General features: G+C 43.3%; 1 protein-coding gene across 1 annotated transcript; it reads right to left on the bottom strand.

The window, feature by feature from the left end:
* Positions 1–16,379: 16,379 nt before the first annotated feature.
* On the bottom strand, positions 16,380–18,672 carry LOC102720149 (NDR1/HIN1-like protein 10). The gene is made up of 2 exons (XM_006655018.1): positions 18,328–18,672; positions 16,380–16,625 (listed from the first exon to the last, which is right to left on the bottom strand). Exons 1-2 carry the CDS (start codon positions 18,670–18,672, stop codon positions 16,380–16,382), a joined length of 591 nt encoding a protein of 196 aa, XP_006655081.1.

Below are 18,672 nucleotides of genomic sequence, written 5' to 3'. Positions count from 1 at the left end.
AATTTAAGGTTAAAAATCAAAATTTGCATTATAGCCATAAGTAGAAACAAAAAGACAAGGGTACTGGATTTCTGGTAAGGTGGACTGTTAAAAAATATTTCGACTACTTCAACCTATATATTGGTAGCAACTTCATTGCATATTACCTGTCTATGTTGTGACTTGCGATGCCCTAAAAATTCTTTAATTATTTAAGCTCGTGACGCCTTCTATAAATACTGATATGTAGCTATATTGCTGTTATTTGATTTGTTGGCTTCCAGAATCTTTTAATCCTTTTGAAAATCTTGCATTATCTAAGAGGAAACTAAAGTTCACTATGTTCAGTGCATTTCCCAGAGATTTCAGTACATTCCCTAATGCCCATAGAAATTTCAACCAAACTAAAAACTAATTTGACTTTTGTTTGGATTTTCCTCTTGAAAATTCTGGAAAATTCCAAGCATTTGGTGCCCCATGTTACAATTTGTCATATCAAAACTGCAAACCCTAAACCCAAACGCCTTTACCAACCACTAGAGCCCGAAGCTCCGAAACGCCTGCCATGGCTATCACCACTCCAATACAAGGGAGAATGTAGATTGCCTGCTCGCCTTCCATTGTTGCGAGCCTGTGGCATATATGAAAATAGCCAATGTTCATAGTGCTGTCATGTCATGGTTTGCGATACATTATCGACCATCACCGAGAGAGAGAGAGCTTGCACGTGAGAGGCATGGAGGTCAGTGTGGTTGAGCATATGAGGCTGGCACATCGATCTAACTAGCTCGATCAAACAAGGCTGATCAGCATATCAGGGATAGTGCATCTGGCATGGAGACATGGCTCTATCTAGAAGATGTGAGCCCGGTGAAATGGCATGGCGTCCACAGAGCCAAGAATCCATCAAGGCTGCCTTGGGAGATGTCGTTCCTCATCTGTCGGTGCACCAAGGAGCGGGAGCACATGGGAGGGAAAGGGTCAGCAGATAGGAGACAGATGCTTTTAATTCTCCTTTTTTTTAAAGCCTTTATCTCCTTCCATGCTGTACTACTGTTGTTACAAAATCATAGGTAGGCTTCAAGTCCTAATTAAGTATAAAAGTTAGCTTTAATCATGAATTGCTTTATATATATACAAAATCATAGGTAGGCTTCACGTCCTAATTAAGTAAAATGGTTAGCTTTAATCATGAATGGATAACACTACTATAACTCATCATGTCCCCTATTCTTTTCTCTACCAGGGAACAGCCTAAAACTAGTAGGCAAATAGTTTTATTACACTTTTTCGTAGGTAAACCTTCCGAGTGCTCTATGATTTCAGCTATAAAAGTGTAGGGAACAACCGATTCCCTAGCATATGGAATGGTAGGGAAGATTGCTTACATCGCATTCAGGATCCACATGTAAAGTGACTTCCCCTAGGTTTCTAAAACTGTAGGGATCTTTTTTATTTAATATATTTTATTTCCTTTCAAAATGTTCAAATAGCAAGGATATTTTATATGCAATATCTAAATATTGAGTTAAATAGGCAATTCACTCAAATTAAAAATAATTAAATAGGTAATATATCACTAATCTTACCCATTTTGCTCCCACCGTAGGAATATATCTAGGTGAATATATCTAGGTGAATATATGTGAATCAAAATTTTAGAGAGGTTCAATGTACAGAAAATTATTAGCAATAATCTAGGTGAATTTAGAAATGTATTGATTTAGAGTTATATTGATTTAGAAATGTATTGATTTAGGAATGTATTGATTTAGTGAATAGATTGATTTAGAAATGTATTGATTTAGTGAATATATTGATTTAGAAATGTATTGATTTAGAGTTATATTGATTTATAGGGCATGGCTAGCATAATCCTGAGGCTAGTCATTTTTTAAATTAATTGTTTTCCCCATTTTGCTATCCGTGACAGGCCATAACTCCAAGCACATCACCGATGTCATATCTTTGACAGGCAGTAACTCTAAGCATGTCACGGATGTAGCATCTGTGACGGGCCAAACTTAGAGCCTATCACGGATGGTATATCTTTGACGGGCTATAGGTCTAATCGGTGATGGGTTAATATTTTGGCTCGTCACGAATGGTATATCTCTGACGGCTGTAGGCCTAATCGTTGCCGGGCTAATGTTTTGGCTCGTCAGAGATGCTACCATCGGTGACGGGTCGGCCCGTCACCGATGCTTTTTCTTATCATTGACCACTCATCGCTGACCAGCCCGTCCGTCACAAATGTGTGTTTAGGCCCGTCACAGATAGCGTATCCTGTGCTAGTTAATGGTGGAAAAGCAGCAGTGAAAGTTTCAGTTTTTTATAATCTTCTTCTTGTTGTGTCTTAATTTGTTTATGTTGCTGGTAGTAGTAGGAGAAGAGGAGGGGGTACTAATTTATATAACACTACAGGTCTACAGCTGCGCAGAGAAATCGTGTTTATATAAAAACTGATTAGCATATGAGGCTCAATACCCATACATAGGCGCTGATTTTTTACATAAATCTGCATTGATACTATTAGTGTTGATTTTGTAAGAAATCCAACACTGATGTGGTCTTGTCAGTGATCGGTTCTTGCCCGCGTCCGGAGGACACAAAGCAAGTGGGTATTCATTTTGATCATTTTTCCTATTTTTTTAGAAAGTACCATGAGATACCGAGGTACTAAATTATACATAGAAAACAATGATATCTCTTGGTACCTTCTCAAATATGGTAAAATTACTCATTCATTTTAGTATAGTTTCCATGTGTGTACATAAGAAAAAATGTGTTCACTCATATCAACTCAGTTAGGTTATTTAATCATCAGTGGCCTTAATCATCATTTGCTTTAAGGACTATATACAAAATCACAGGTGTACTGAATGTTCTATGTCAAAAAAAAATTTATGTTGAGTCATAAACGGGCTTTAATCATTGATGACTTTAAACAATAAATACAAAATGACATGTTGGGTTAGATTTCCAAGTAAAAAATTCTCTCTGTAATCATCAATGTCTGATGGGAGACTTCTAAAGCACTGTGACCAGAATAATTTTAGCTTTACATCAATGGCTCTTATTATAATTGTGAATAGCCTTAATCGTCAATCAGCGGTCTCATCCAACAAGTGTTTTGTTGACTCGCCTCTAAGTCTTTTATAAACACGGTTGTTAACACACTCGAGGCCAGTATATAAGAGCCCCAAATTTGATGCTAATTTGTCCAGCTCGACCCAAATCGCTCAACTAGTAGAACCACCGTTTCTTCTCTAGCGCCGGCCGGCCGGCATGCCGGAGACCACCCTGCCTAACGCCGGCCCGACCCAAGGTATGGAGGCTGCCCCGCCTAACGACCAGGACCACATGCCGGAAGGTACAAACGGCACTCCGTCTATACCCGGCGAGACCCGCACGGCTCAGGCCGCCCGACCTCGCCAGACTCGCCCTACTCGTCGTCCCCGTCGTTATGATGATCTCAGTTACTATGTTCATTATGATGTGCCATGCGGGTGCAAGGTCCTAAGCTGCATGTGCAAGACAATGTGTAACTTCCTCAGTTCCTTGCTAAGCATCTACCTTCTCTGGCTCATCTTCTTCCGCCCCTACAAGGTGCATCCCCACGTCAACGGCGCCGCCCTGGCCGTCTTTGACCTGGTCAGTCCGACGCCTGCAAGCGGCAACGCCACCGCGCTGCGCTACGACCTGGCCCTCAACATCTCCTTCTTCAACAGCCAGCTCACCTACCGCATCCGGTTCGGCCACCTCACCGCGGGGCTCTACTACAATGGCACCAAGATTGGGCCCTCCGACGACACGCTGCCCAGCTTCAAGCTGCGGCCAAGAAGGCACCGCGTGGTGTACCCGGCGCGGCACGGGCGGGCGAGCAACGTGAGCAGCGCCATGGTGGAGTCGCTGGCGAGGGAGCGCGCGGAGGGGCGGCTCAACCTTGACGTGAGGGTGAAGACGACGCTCACCTACAAGATCTGGCCCAGCAAGGCCACCTACTACTACGAGTATGACTGCTGGCTACAGTTTGCGCCGCCGCCCGGCAACGGCACGCCGGCCTTCACCGGCGGCTTCAACTGCGGGAGGCGCAAATGATACAACATTATATATGCTCGCACACTATTTAGTTAATTCACATGCATGCACTGTCTTGTATTGCGCTACCGTACCGTTTGGCTTTTTCTTCTTCTTGCATTTGAAAGTTTAGTTATTGTCCCCTTGTTAAGTATGTGGGCTTGGTGGATAACAAATAGGATCCTCTGCAGTTGTAGTACTGCATAGGATCCATGCCCTTATGGATAATCATATAGTTGATTGTATCGTATACTATATTGATGAATGATTAAAGTGAAATTATGTTACATAAAATAGATAATTCGTTATTCTAAATACAAAATAGTGTAAATACAACATCGAGAGAATAATTTAGCTATTCGTAAGGATGCCACCAATCTCGCATTTAGCTTAATGTGTTTGTACATATAATTACTATAAATAGAATGATATGATCTTTATGTATATATTATGGGTTAATATATCGTGCTAACGACCATTATTGATACGTGGACTCAAGAAGTATATTCAGGTTGCAACCAAGTATATGTGATATTATCGGCATGTTGATATAAGTTCCTATTGTGGCATAACATGAATTCAAGTTGAGTTCATAATAGCCCTAAGGGAAAACACTAAGACAAATGACTTGAAGCAAATCTAGCTGCCTCTCCCAACAACATAGACCCTTGGGGCCCACTATTTCTTTTATGGCAAAATCATTTAATCTAATTGTGTTTGACGGGGCGTGGGCCAACTAATAGTTGCATTTTGTTTTTTTTTCTACTCCTTCATTCGAGCGCAAATCTTGGGGTTGTTACGTGTAATTGGTGGCCTAACATGGATTCTTTATTCATGACATCCCACAAATTAAGCTTAGATGGCTTATTAAGATGATATAATGAAGGATCAAAGGGTGTTTTGGTACTACTTGTGATGGAAATTTGGTGGACTCGGTATGCGTGTGTATGCGGCTAACGTGGGACAGGTTGTGATATATGTACCTGCAATAATTGTTTGGCTATGTGTGTGCAAGTGATGAAAGTCAACTTAGGCAATGGCGAGTACCGGGACTTCTCTTGGGAAGGTCTGGAGTGGTTAGGATACCATATGACAAAGTAGGATGAACTTCAAGTTTCTAGGATGTCAACCTTAGTCAACGGTAGATCAAGGACTACGTTTAGTGAGGAGTTGAGATCTAGATAGATCCCGGACGTTGAGTGACAAGGTTAGATCTGAGATGACGTACGGTGAATGGACACCATGAGAGAAGGATTTTGTGATGGGTTTCACAGGGTGGCGTGGAAGCGACGGATATTTGCGAGGAAAATTAGAGAAGAAAAAAAAAATAGTGTGTTGCATGGATTGCATGCATGCGTACGAGCTAGCTAGCGGTCATGCATGCATTGACTAGGTGATGTGCAGTGCAGGTACGTACTGATGCAAGCATGGAGCGAGCGCGGGGGCGACAGCCGAGGGGACTGCGGCCCAGCAGGTGAGTCGCACGCGCGTGGGCGCTCGGCTTCGGGGCGGTGGCCGGCTTGCGGGCTGGCAGCTGGAGCAGGCTCACTCTAGCCCAGGCGGTACGCGAGGTTGGCCGACGGCCCACGAGGCATGCGCGTGGCGTGGCCGATGAGCGCTCGGCCCAGGCACGAGGAGCCGATTAGCCGACAAAAGCCAATACACGCACTGCTTCCGCTGCTTCCGTTTCATAAGATAAGATGTTTGATTTTTTTCCTAACGTTTAACTATTTATTTTATTTAAAAGTTTAGTACAAATATAAAAGATAATAAGTCATGCTTAAAATTCTTTTAATAATAAAGTAAGTCACATGCAAAATAAATAATATTTTCATAATTTTTTGAATAATACAAATGGTTAAACATTGAAAGCAAAAAAGTCAAACATCTTATATTATAAAATAGAGGGAGCAGCATGTATAGATCTACCAACATTGTCGGCCTAATCTCCTCCAGCTTCTTAATAGTAACCTTAAGAGGCCAGACTGAACCAAAACAACATCAGATAACGCTTCATAAGAAATATATTGACCGGCTAGTAAACTTGTGTTAACGCCGTATTTTGGTAAAATCGTCGTTATGGGTTGAAACGTAACTAAAAACCGAAACGAACAAGCTAGAAAGGACGGATCAACCAGAGACAGAAGGTTGAAAGCGGCACGAAGGTAGCCGATAGAGTTTGAGTTGGATAGGAATTGAAGTCCGGTTGGACCAGGAGCTTAGAGATAGATTCGGTATTAGTTGTGAGTCCGTGTAAATTAGTTAGATATTATCTTAGAGTTTGTTTAGGATTTTAGACTTAATTAAATTGGGATGTAATAAGTTAGTTGCTAATACGGATCTTTATCCGGTTAGGTTAGTTAGATCCAATGGTATAAATTTGTGTGCCCGGGGTCATTGTAAATCATCAATCAGATCAAACACACAATTTCGGCGCATCCCCAACCTTCTCGACTTGCTTGGGCTTTTGGCGCCGGGTTTGTCAGCTTCGCGATGTAAGTTTATGTTTGTCAAAAACCGTCGATCGACTAGAATAAGACTGTCTCAGTTAAGTCCGATCTCCTGTCTGGTTGATCGACTGGCTGAGTTATGCTATTGCTTTAATCTACTTGTGGCTTGGAGTAGTGGTAGTTCTCGATCAAGTCCTCGCGAGTTTGCCTGTTCGATCTGCTAATATGAGTTTGGTCAACTTGATTCTACCTTGGTTTGGTCCGATCAATCTAGTTGGTCAGGTTTATGCTATCAGATTGGATTGAGTACTCGTAAGGGTTTATCGCTGCAGTTCTAGCCAGCATTATTCCAAGTAATCTGTTGGTTTATTCATTAAGTGCATCGATCTTCATACTTCTATGATTATATCGTACTAGATTACATACTGTCTTGGTTAGGTTCGATCTATGCGTGTTTAGTTCGATCTGCTTGTAGAAGTTTGTCCGATTGGCTGAGATTACTAAATAGGTTGGTAGATTACGCCGGTTTGATATCCTATTGTTCGTATACTGCAATACTTTACTGATTACTTGCATGGTTATGCTTAGATCTGTACTGTCTTGGTTGAATCCGATCTTGTAGGTATAGCGTGAGTATGAATGCGATTGTTTATTATTGTTTTATGTTAGTAACTGGTGTAGGAATCCGGTTTACCTTAAATTCCACGTTTAGTCTCCTATCGGCTGTTGATTTTGCGTGCGATAAGCATCATATTGGTCCGATCGGCTGATTAATCTTAAAACTGTCTTGGTTAAATCTAATCTTTTAAGATTAATTAGTTGACTGGTCTGTTTGGTGTTTATCCCACTATTGATTTGGCCGATTGAGCAGATTTACACTTATCATCATAAAGTTCCTGTAAAGCAGATCGTCTAGTTCATCGGCTATGGTCTTGGGACGGTATTGGCTATTCGGCCAATAGCGATTTCAGGTTTAACTATTTTGATGTTATATCTTGTCAGTTACAGGATCAAGCTGACTGGCACGCCCAGCGATTCTAAGAATTAGGTCCTGCACTGGAGTGGTAACTATGCTGTGATATTAGAGTTAATAATTTGCTCATGATGTGTTGTCTTTCGTTGCATATTATATGCGTTGAAATTTTACTGACAACGAATATTTTCTTTTGTTTAAAAATGATGGTAAAAAAATTAACTTATGACGTCGATGGCGCTTGCCCCAACCTACTGTTCTGAATGGCTCGAGGACTCGTTGACATATCAAATGGTATTTGTCAACAATAATCATGAATTGTCGCTCGATCTCGACTGCACATTCGTTTGCTTCCTTGTCATACTCTTGAATGGACTGTACTAGTCCTACCCTCTGCTCATCGGGCAACAATTGAAGGTGAGTCCCGATGATGGACGACATGTGTTAGGGAATGTATATGATGGCGCCCTACTTAATTGATTCAAACACTGGGTCGCCCCCACTGCCGCTGGGTTTGATGACATAGCATTGTGTCAATTGAGCGCAGCTGAAAAAAAAAATCATCACCACATCAAAAAGGAACTATATACACACCCGAGCAAAAAAAAAACGGCTGAGTGAGTAGGTAAAAAATTCACTGCATATACAATTTTATAATGAATGTGTGGGATTGGCAGAGACATCGCATGAGCATGTGATAGCAAAGCGACAAAAAAAAACTGTAAACAAAGGGATATGAAGGTAAAGAAATTGAACTCAAATATACTGCGCAAGGTATCGAACTTACAGGGAGGTCCCCATACATCGGCGCTCCTTCGCCACCCGACCCACAGTTCACCGCGAGCAGCTGCTCGATCGAGTATATCATTTGTATACATATGTATACACGGCGTGAACGTCATGTCCATGTCTATATCCTACGCCACAATTAGAAAAACAAAAAACTTTTGATTAAGGCTAGCTTGTAAAAACATATGAAACCAGAGAAGAAGAATGTCATGATTGTGGTAATGTAGTGTTTACCGCCAAGAAGACGACGCACGAGGTTATTGACCGGGTGACCGGCGCCAACATCTTACGCCGTCTCTAATTGCTTCAAAAACAACCTTGGACCAATCGATCGAAGCAACCCTCTCAAGATCAGAAGCAACCCACACATCGCTCTTCAGAACGTAGAAGTCGGTTGTCGGTAATAGTAGCTTCGACATCATCACCATAAAGAACAAACGTACAACCTCGGGGTCGTCTGCCTGGCTCTTTAAAGCTTCAATCAAGTGCTTGGCTGCAATGCGGCTTTTTGATGGAACCATCGGCTCTTGCATGATGCTATCATGGACGAGTCGCAAGACGTTGCCGGATGGGATAGAAATATCCTTCCCACATAGGGGTGTGCCCATTGCAAGTTGAACTACACGGGGTGTGATTTGAATCTTCCTCTCGTCGTCTAATGGTAGACACATTGTGTCGGGATCGATGCTGTCCATTAACCATCGTATAAGATCTGGCTTCTCGAGGTTTGATAAGCTCATTGAGGCTAATGAATCGGTCGAGGCCAATCTCCTCCAGCTTCTCATGATGCGTAGGAGACAGCACACAACAAGCTTCAAACGCTATTGCAGCGCTACACCGGGTAAGATTTGTCCATTTCATGTCCAACACCTAGATATGAATTGGAGCGTGTTAAGTAAAAAACTAACTATATAAGGTTGGATGCGTTTTATACCAGTTAAAATTTTACTCACTATACCGGACAAACTTCCCATGGACATCACTCCAAAAAGAAAAAAGGTGTGCAAATGTACGGAGAGGCGGTGCTTACATCATCGGAAGCTTCAGAAACACCGGATGACGAGGAACGGCGTCACCGTTTAGGATTCCTCTGACCATCTTCGCCCCGATCCCTTTGAAGACAACTGTCCGTGGCTATCCACTGTTTCCTGCAGCACTACCTCGCATTCATTCTGCGAGTCAGCAAACCGGATCCTCTTCACCCTCACTGGCATTTTCCCTGTGACCTTCATTGCAGAACACGCTGTAAAACCGAAAATGTAAACTATGGGTTAAACCCTAGTTCTTCACCGAAAATGTGAACCATGGTTTTAATGAGACGGTTGAGAGGGTGAAAAACTTACATACCTTCTGGGAAGCACTGGTTGATCGGATCAAGACCACGATCTAGAGAAATGCAGCGGTCGCCGACGATCGCCCTATAAAACTCGGTGTGGGGAAGGGTTTTTTTTGAACAGAACAACAATGAATGCGAACTGCCCCGAAAAAGTAGTGTGCGGCGATAAATCCGACAGTTTTTTGGTATGACTAAATCTAGAAGATTCATTACCCTCCGTAAAAACGGCTATATTCTAAATTAATCAGCGTTGAGTTCAAGTTAATAAATAACTTCCACCTCGCAGTACTACTGCGTCTCTCGTATGTAGGTCAAAATTTAACTGACGGAAAAAAATAATGCGTGTGTCCACGCCTGAATTCTTACGTGTCCTATTAGTTAAAAAATGGCTAAAAAAATTAATGTTTGCGGAATGACTATTTCAAGTAAAAAAATAACTGATGGGTGTACCCCCCACGCCGAAACAAAGCGTTGTAAACAAAAAGTTAAAAAATTTCTTACATTTACCGATTTGCAGAGTGACGTTGTACTGTCGTGAGTTAAATAACTTGTTTGCCGACGAATGCGGGAGGGCGGACGTGGGATGGAGGCGATGGAAGGCTAGGGGGGACAAGTGTCACACCTGGAGTTTTATCCCAAGCCTAAATTCGTAAAACAAATTCGTAAATAATAATTGGCTTAATTAACTCAGGAAAATCTCTCTAAAAGAACTTAATCTAATTAAATCGTGGTTCGTAAATCGACTAACTGGGTTTAAACTCAGATTAAAGAAGTATAAAATTTGGCCAAACAAATTAATTTAAAATTCGGTAAAAGTGGGGCTTTTCTTTTTTCCCTCCTTTTTCCTTTCTTTTTCCCTTTCTTCTCAAATTGGGCCGAAGTCCAATTTGCCTCCCCTTCCTTTCCTTTTTCCTTTTTCTTTTTCCTCTCCTCCTTCCCTGGCCGGCCCAGCTGAGCCGGCCCACCTCTCCCTCGAGGCCAGCCCAGCCGGCCACTTCCCTCCCACGCGCGCCCCTCCTCCTCCGCCTGGGCCGCCGGCCGCTCGGTCCAGCTAGCCGGCCCACCACGCCCGCGCCGCGCAAAGTCCGCCGCCGCCTCCCTCTCCTGCCGCGCCACTGACGGGCGGGCCCCGCCTATCAGCGACCGCGCCTGCGCTCCGCCGCTCGCGTCCGCGCCCAAGTCCGCCTCCGCCTCGAGTCGCCGCGCCGCCGCAACGGTCGCTGCAGAATCCGCCGCCTCGCCCGACTCGGTCTCTCCTCTCCAACGGCCGCCCGCCCTAGCCGGCGCTCCTTCCCTATAAAATCCCCGCTGCCTCGCGCCGCCGCTGTCTTTTCCCCCTCATTGCCAGAGCCGCCGTCGCGCCCTGTCATCTCGCCGTCGTCGGCCGATCTCGCCGCCGAACGCCGCAAGCCGCTGCTTGACCGCGTTACCACCTCCGCCTCGTCCTCGCCGACCCTCTGCCGCGTTCGCCTCCGCCGATAAGCGTCCCCACCTCCTTCTCCTCCTCTCCCTTGTCCTCGCCGTCACCGCCAAGCCACCCGCGCTGTCGCCGGGCGTCATGCGCCACCTCCCCGCCGTCGCCGCGTTTCCCTCGTCGCCGCTATCGCCACGCAGTCGCCGTGCCGCCGCTGCCGGCACCCGTCGCCGCCTCCCGCGCGTCGTCGCCATCGTCCTCGACACCGTGCGCCGCCGCCCGTCGCCGAGCGCCGCGAGTCGCCGATCGTCGCCGTCGCATCATCACCGCCACCCTTGTCGCCTTGCCGTCCCCGCTGTGTTGCCACCGGCCGTCGCCGGGGCGCGCCCGCCATTCGCCGCACCGCCGCGCTCGTCGCGCCGTTGTCGCCTCCCTGAGCCGCCCGGCGTTCCCGTCGTGCCGCTGTGGTGCGACGCATCCGCCATCCCGCGTCGTTGCCGCCGGTCGCGTCGTCGCCGCCGCGCCACCCTCGTCACCACCGCCAGGTTGCGCTGCCGCCACCACCGCACTGCCCGAGCCGACCACCGCCGGCCGTGCTCTCCTTTCCCCTCTCTGTTTCCCTCTCTCTGACCGGCGGGTCCCACCCATCAGTCTCTCTCCCTCGGCCGACTCCTCCCCCTCTCCTCTCTCCTCCCGGGCCCAGCTATCAACCTCTCCTCCCCTCTCTCCCTCACCGACAGGTGGACCCCACTCGTCGGCGCCGCCTCCCTCTCTCCTCGCTGACGTTAGCAGCCCCATTATTTGCGCAATAATTGATTTAGGACTTTTCTGTTTAGCTAAAAAACCCAGAAAACTTCTAAAATTCATTCTAATTCATCTAGTCTCCGTTTAGGCCCATTCAAATTTCGTTAAATTCATAAAATTGTCAAGAATCCATTAAAAATACTTTCTTTTACTGTTTCAGTAGAGTTTGTGCCCGTTTTATTTATTTTTGTGCTTTGTCGCTTAGATTCGGACCCCACTGAAGAGCCGGTTTATTTCGAGATCGTTGCCGAAGTTCTCCAGGGGCCAGAGCAAGGCAAGTGGCACTCATCTTTGATCATAATGAACCTATTATTGCAAATTTTCCGCTTTATTTATTCAAATATGCATTGTTTTAATTAAAGTATTTACTGTATTTATTTATTTTTCGGGTAATCCTTATTATTATGCCGTTGTTTATATGACTTTATCCATGCTGGACCAGGGGTAACTTGACTAGAGTTAGGCCTAGGTTAATGCTTAGCCGTGCTTAGATCAAGTAGCTCATGGGATCACATTTAATCATGATTAGCTCTGAATAGCTATAATAATGATTCATTGCCCGGTTCGGATTAATGCCAACTAAAATATTGCTAATGGTGGGTCGTGGGTGCTTGGTTTTGAGTGTTGCGCCCATGACAATTAAGGACCGGTTCGCAGGAAACCCTGGAAGTTATTTTCGTGCTAACCACAAGCCAGAATGGGCAACGGTGGGATTTGGAGTGTGATTGTGAACTATTCGACGTACCCAGGCAAGGGTGAGCGTGATAGAGTATGGATGGGAGTCGTGGTGTAACGATGGCCTATGCTGCTTTCGGATTTACCTAGGCACAAGAGGGGGCTGCCCGACTTGGTTTAAAGGAGGGGGAGAAACTTGAAGTGTGGTGCGATTGAATAGGGAGGGTTACGCGACGGGTCCTATCATAGTTCCCTTTCCGGTATGCCATGGTGGTATGTCGGCGCACGTTCAAGTGTAGTGGGACTATGTCTTGTGGGTACAGTAGTACACCTCTGATCAGAGTATAACCTATTCGAATAGCCGTGCCCACGGTTAAGGGCGAGCTCCCAGCTTCACTGTGATTAGCGAACCTTTAATAACTTGGGTAAACTGGTTCTTACTTGGGACTACTTCAACGTGGTGTAACGTTGAGTAGTGGTTGGGCCTATTTCAACGTGGTGTAACGTTGGACAGTGTTGTGATATTTTGCAAGTGTTATTTACTTACTCTTTAATTTATTCAATTACTTCTATTCACTTTAATCTCTGCTATTCATTTAAATGCTGCTTTGTTGCAACTAACCCTAGCCTGCCCTTGATTATCCCCTATGCATCATTTATGGTCCTCTTTTCTGTGTTACTTGTTGAGTACGATGGTTTGTACTCAGCGTTGCCTAACTTTTTTCCCTTCCAGAGTTAGAAGTTGAGTCCGATGGAGGTGACTCTCAGGAGTGAGTTGGTCTGCCGTCGAAGCTTTGCCTGTGGACTGGAGCCGTACCCGCTAGAGCTAGTCTACTTTCCTTTCCGCAGATTAAATGTTATTTTCAGTTGTTTCTAAGAACGATGGTTATGTAATCAACATTGTCTTTTTGTGTACCCTGGCTGGTCCTGGACAGGGATTTTAATACACAATTAAGTTCAGAAATTCGGGTGAGGAATTTCTAGGCGTGACAACAATAGGGCTGGTGATGAATCACACGCTACGTAATACACATCGCTTTCGGCGCTATATATATCGGCACAAAGCAAATCCTAGCAGCTTCTCCCCACAAGCTAGACCGTTGAGGCCTGCCATTTCTTTTCTTGCAAAATCAATTTGGTCTAGTTGCGTTACTCCTCGGCACCGCTATACGGAAAACCACAGTGATGATGTGCCAGTAGGGAATGGATCACCATCTCCAACAAAACCGCGATACTAGCAGTAGCCTCAGGAAACATGATGCTAGTACCTTGGCAACAAAATGAGGTACTAAAATGTTAACAATAATTTTATACCTTTACTTTTCAACCTTAGGTATTCCCATGAGTACCAAATTTCAACTGAAATCAATAGGAGTGAAACTTTTGTTGGAAATATGGTCACATTTCGGCATATTTTAATCCAAAATAAAAAGACAATAGGCATAACAATCATAGGGAATAATCTAAAAAATATGAACAGAACATCTAGCAGCATGCTTGTGCATTGTTAATCAAATGGGCTAGGCCCAATTAAGTTTAATTAAAATTCCACTAGTCCACGATGAATGGTAGAGACAATAATACCACCTTGAAGAATTAAAGTGGAGAACCTCAACTTAAATAGAGAACTAGAAGAGACTCTCTGTTGACTGGTTGAAATGGTAGGACGACTGCCACACACGCGCGCGCGCGTCGGCCGGCCAGCCCGAGACGCAGCTCGGTCGGCCGACCGCCCGCCCGCCCCTTCCTTTTTGCAACGGCTGGGAATTGAAGGAATCCCCGTGATTACCTCCTGTAACGTCCGCGCGAGATTGCGCGGTAATCACGTAACGGAATCGAGGGGTGAGGATTCGGGTTTCCATATTCCTCCTCCTTCTTCCCGAGGTCAAAACAGTTCCTCTCCATTGCTTTTGCTTCTCTCTGGTTCTTTGAGTTCTTGTGCTTCCTTTCTCTGTCTCTCCGGTTCTGATCGCTTGCGTGCACAGGCATTCGGAACAAGCAGGTCTCCGGAACCCCTCTCGCCAAGAGTACCTGCACGGGTAGGCGGGTGCAGTGCCCGACGCCAGCTCCTTGGCCGTGGCGCCCGCTCCCGCCGCCTCCTCCTCGGTCAGGCGTAGATCGAGGAGAGAAAGAGAGAGAGGAAGAGAAAGAGGGTGAGATATCAGAGAAAGGAGGGGAGAGAAGAAGACATGAAAATTTTTGAAGTGCGGAGGAGGGAAAGCATTACATGCGGCTCCTTAGGTGGACCACAAGCGAAAATAGTTATTAAAAAATTAATTTAAAAATATGAGAACTTCAAATAAAATTTTATGAATTAAATGTACTTGTATGACAAAGTTACCAAAAACAAAGTTGTAGAACTCATTGAGATCTGTCAATTTTCTTTTGTTCATTTCTTCATTTGAGTTTGATTGGACTATATAAAATTTGAATTTTAAAATATAAAAAATTCAAATATTTTTTCAGGTAGTAAATGATTTCAAATGGAAAAATTTACAAAAATAAAGATGTATAACATATCAAGTTCTATAAATTTTGTATTTGTCATTTTTCTATATGACTTTGTTTCAACAATTTGAATATGAATGTCAAATTATGACAACTTCAAACAACATTTTCAAATACTAAATGATTTCATATAAAAATGTCATTAATAACAAAGTTGTATAACTCATCAAGATCTATAAATTCTATTTTAGTTATTTCTTCATCTGTGAAAGTGATTTATAAGATTGTTCATAAAATATACATCTCTTGTACATCTCTTATAGAGTTTTATAAGAGATGTACATTTTGTGAACAATTTTACAAATCACTTTGTCGGATAAAGAAATGACTAAAATAAAAGTTAAGATCTTAATGAATTATACAACTTTGTTATTGATGACTTTTTCAGTTGAAATCATTTACTGCTTCAAAATATTATTTGAAATTTTAAAATTCAAATTTTTTATTGATAAAACAAAGTCACAAGTAAAAATAGCCAATATAATACTAGTAAGAACACAATAATATGATAGAGCATGATTTTAGAAACATTTAGGAAAAAAATCATCCAATTTAGAGCTCATATGAGTAAGATACACTAGTTTTAAATTTTTCAAATTTTATTTTCGCATACGGTTGCTTAAGTGACCCGTATGGAAAAATCGATTTTTGCATGTGGCCCTCTTAAGAGGTCCGTATGGGAAAATTGATTTTTCTATACGGGCTACTTAAGCAGCCGTATGAGAAAATGACCTTCGATTTTTGTAGACGCCACTTTTTATCGTCTGTTTGAAAAAATCATGGGGTCTCGTATGGGAAAATCACTTTTGTTGTAGTGGCAACCACCACACCAGAGCCTCATTTTTTCTGATTGTCCATAAGATATACTCCCTCCGTCCCTAAATGTTTGATGCCGTTGACTTTTTTATACACGTTTGACTCTTCGTCTTATTTAAAAAAATTATATAATTATTAATTATTTTTATATCATTTTATTTATTATTAAATATATTTAGATGAATATATATATAGCTTTACATATTTGATAAAAAAAATTTATATAATTATTAATTATTTTTATATCATTTTATTTATTATTAAATATATTTAGATGCATATATATAGCTTTACATATTTGAAAAAAAAATTAAATAAGACGAAGAGTCAAACGTGTATAAAAAAGTCAACGGCGTCAAACATTTAAGGACGGAGATAGTATATAGTACTTTATTACACGCTTTATCCTCCATGGTAGTACATATCAGCACAAAAGGGGCATGCATAATGACGCTCGCTGGATTAAGATACAAAATCATTGAGTAGCTAGTGGGTACCGGCAGCGAAGACCCATGCAGTCCAGAGACGCAGCAACGGATATATATATATGGCTTACTACTTGACGGCCCAGCACTGGGTGCCGGCAGCGAAGACAGCCGGCGTGGCGTTGGCCGGCGGCGGGAACCAGAGCCAGCAGTCGTACTTGTAGAAATACACGTCCCTGGCGAGCCACACCTTGTACACGAGGGTCAGAGCCACCCTCACCTTCACGTGCACCGTCCCCGACGCGACCTCGCGATCCAGCTCCGCCGCAACGCTGGAGTCCACATCCACCGTGCCACGAAACGATGGGTGTACCACCTAATTAAATAAATAAATTATGTATGCATGCGGGTAAATTTCACAAAACCACATGTACTGTGGTATGGTGATAGTTATAATGATCAATTAATCATCATAGGTTTTAGATTAAAGGGTTATCGTAGAACCCACCTCCTCCTACTCTCATGTGAATTTAGAATATCTAAAACAATATTGTTAAAAATATATAAAAATTAACCTAATCATCATAATTAAGAACTAAAATTATCTATATATTTTTTGTAAGATGAACACTTTAAGTTTTTGTGTGCTCAACATGAGTAGGACTTTTCAAAAACATGTGCTTACTTTACACGCAATTAGGGATTGCAATCGTCCGATTAACAGTGTACCAATGGGTAAAAACCCTATTAGAGTCAGGTATGTGCACCATTTTATATGCATGTGTATGTTATTGGGTCAAAACCCATTCTTAATGGGTAAATGGGCATGGTATGAGTTGACAGTATACATGGTCGGTTCACCTGTTTACGTGCCAAAACAAATCTATCTATATAATCTATATGTGGGTTTTATTAGTCCGTAAATATTTTAATTTATAGGTAAACCAAATTTTAGTTTATATATTGCATTGTGATATTATCATTTTAAGTTAAATCATGTTTAAGTTGCATAAAATACATTATAGTATATAGCTAATCCATGTAAATTATTTAATTTTTATATGAAATTTTTGTATATAGTTATAGACTCGTGAGTACTGACACCCACGGATAATGGATATAATAAGGTTCTATACCTATCACGGGCAATAGGGGTATAACCATCAACACAACATGATTTCGTGGTACGGGTATGCACTACTCGTGCCTACTATGCCTAATTTTCATGCCTACCTAGGATTGTGTGTCATAACTCATGATACGTATAATCTTTCTGCAACTTTGGTATATTATAAACTGTGGGGTTTTCTAAAAATTAATTAAACAGTTTTATTGGCACACCGTGTCCTATCCCACCTAGGGATGGCAACGGGATATACCCGTCGGGTATGGGCAGAACGTTCTCATCCCCGCGAGTTAAAATCTGTCCCGTCCCCATCCCCGTCCCCGCTCGCGAGGACAAATTTTTCCCCGTCTGCATAACCGTCGGGTACCCATACCCGACTACACACTCATCTAAAATTATTATTGTATGGCTTTTATATGGGTTGTACTAGTCTTGGGCCAATATATGCTTACTGGGCCTATTTTGATATAGGCATGAATAGCAGTAGCAGGTTCCCCAATGAGTAACGTGGACGGGTAGACAGAGAACGTCTTCGTACCCGCCATACCCACTGGGGATGAATTCTTGCCCATTTTAATACCCGCAGGGAAAGATATGATCCCATACCCATCCTCTAATGGAGCAAATACCCGTCGGGTATCAGGTATCGGGGCCCGTTGCCATCCCTAATCCCACCGAAGATCATATAATAATCTTAAATTAATTGGTGCGTGCTAGCTTGTTAGAAATAGTAAAAAAGATATAATAATACTTCTATTAAAAAATATAAGAATTTCTAGGTTTTTTAATATGGACTAAAATGATATCAAAAGATTATGTTAATTTTTAAATTGGAATTGAGTAGATTTCTTTTATAAGCATACGACTGAATTTAAAATTATTGGAATGATTATATTATGATACAAAATCTGAATCGAAAAAAAAAATACTTAGAACGGAGCGAGTTACATACGGTTGTGTTCTTGGGCCCCTGGCGGAAGGGCGCCGGGAGCGCGTCGTCAGCGGGGCCGAGCTTGGTGGCGCCGTAGAACGCGGTGGCGGCGATGTCGAGGTAGCGGATGGAGAGGCGGCGGTGCGCGTTGCGGAAGCTGAGGTCGACGGCAAGGTCGTAGAGGAGCTGCCGCTGGTGATCCGTGGCGTTGCCGTCGGCGAGGTGGAGGGCGGAGAGCACGCCGGAGTCGACCCGGGGGTGGAAGCGGTCAGGGCGGAAGAAGAGCCAGAGGATGAGGAAGGTGACGCTGAGCGGCGTCCAGAATTTCACGCACTGCCACGTGCGCTTGGCCATGCACTTGGCCAT

This window comes from Oryza brachyantha, chromosome 5, assembly GCF_000231095.2.
Source record: "Oryza brachyantha chromosome 5, ObraRS2, whole genome shotgun sequence".
Lineage (NCBI taxonomy): Eukaryota > Viridiplantae > Streptophyta > Magnoliopsida > Poales > Poaceae > Oryza > Oryza brachyantha.
This window is presented reverse-complemented; position numbering and strand designations above follow the sequence as displayed.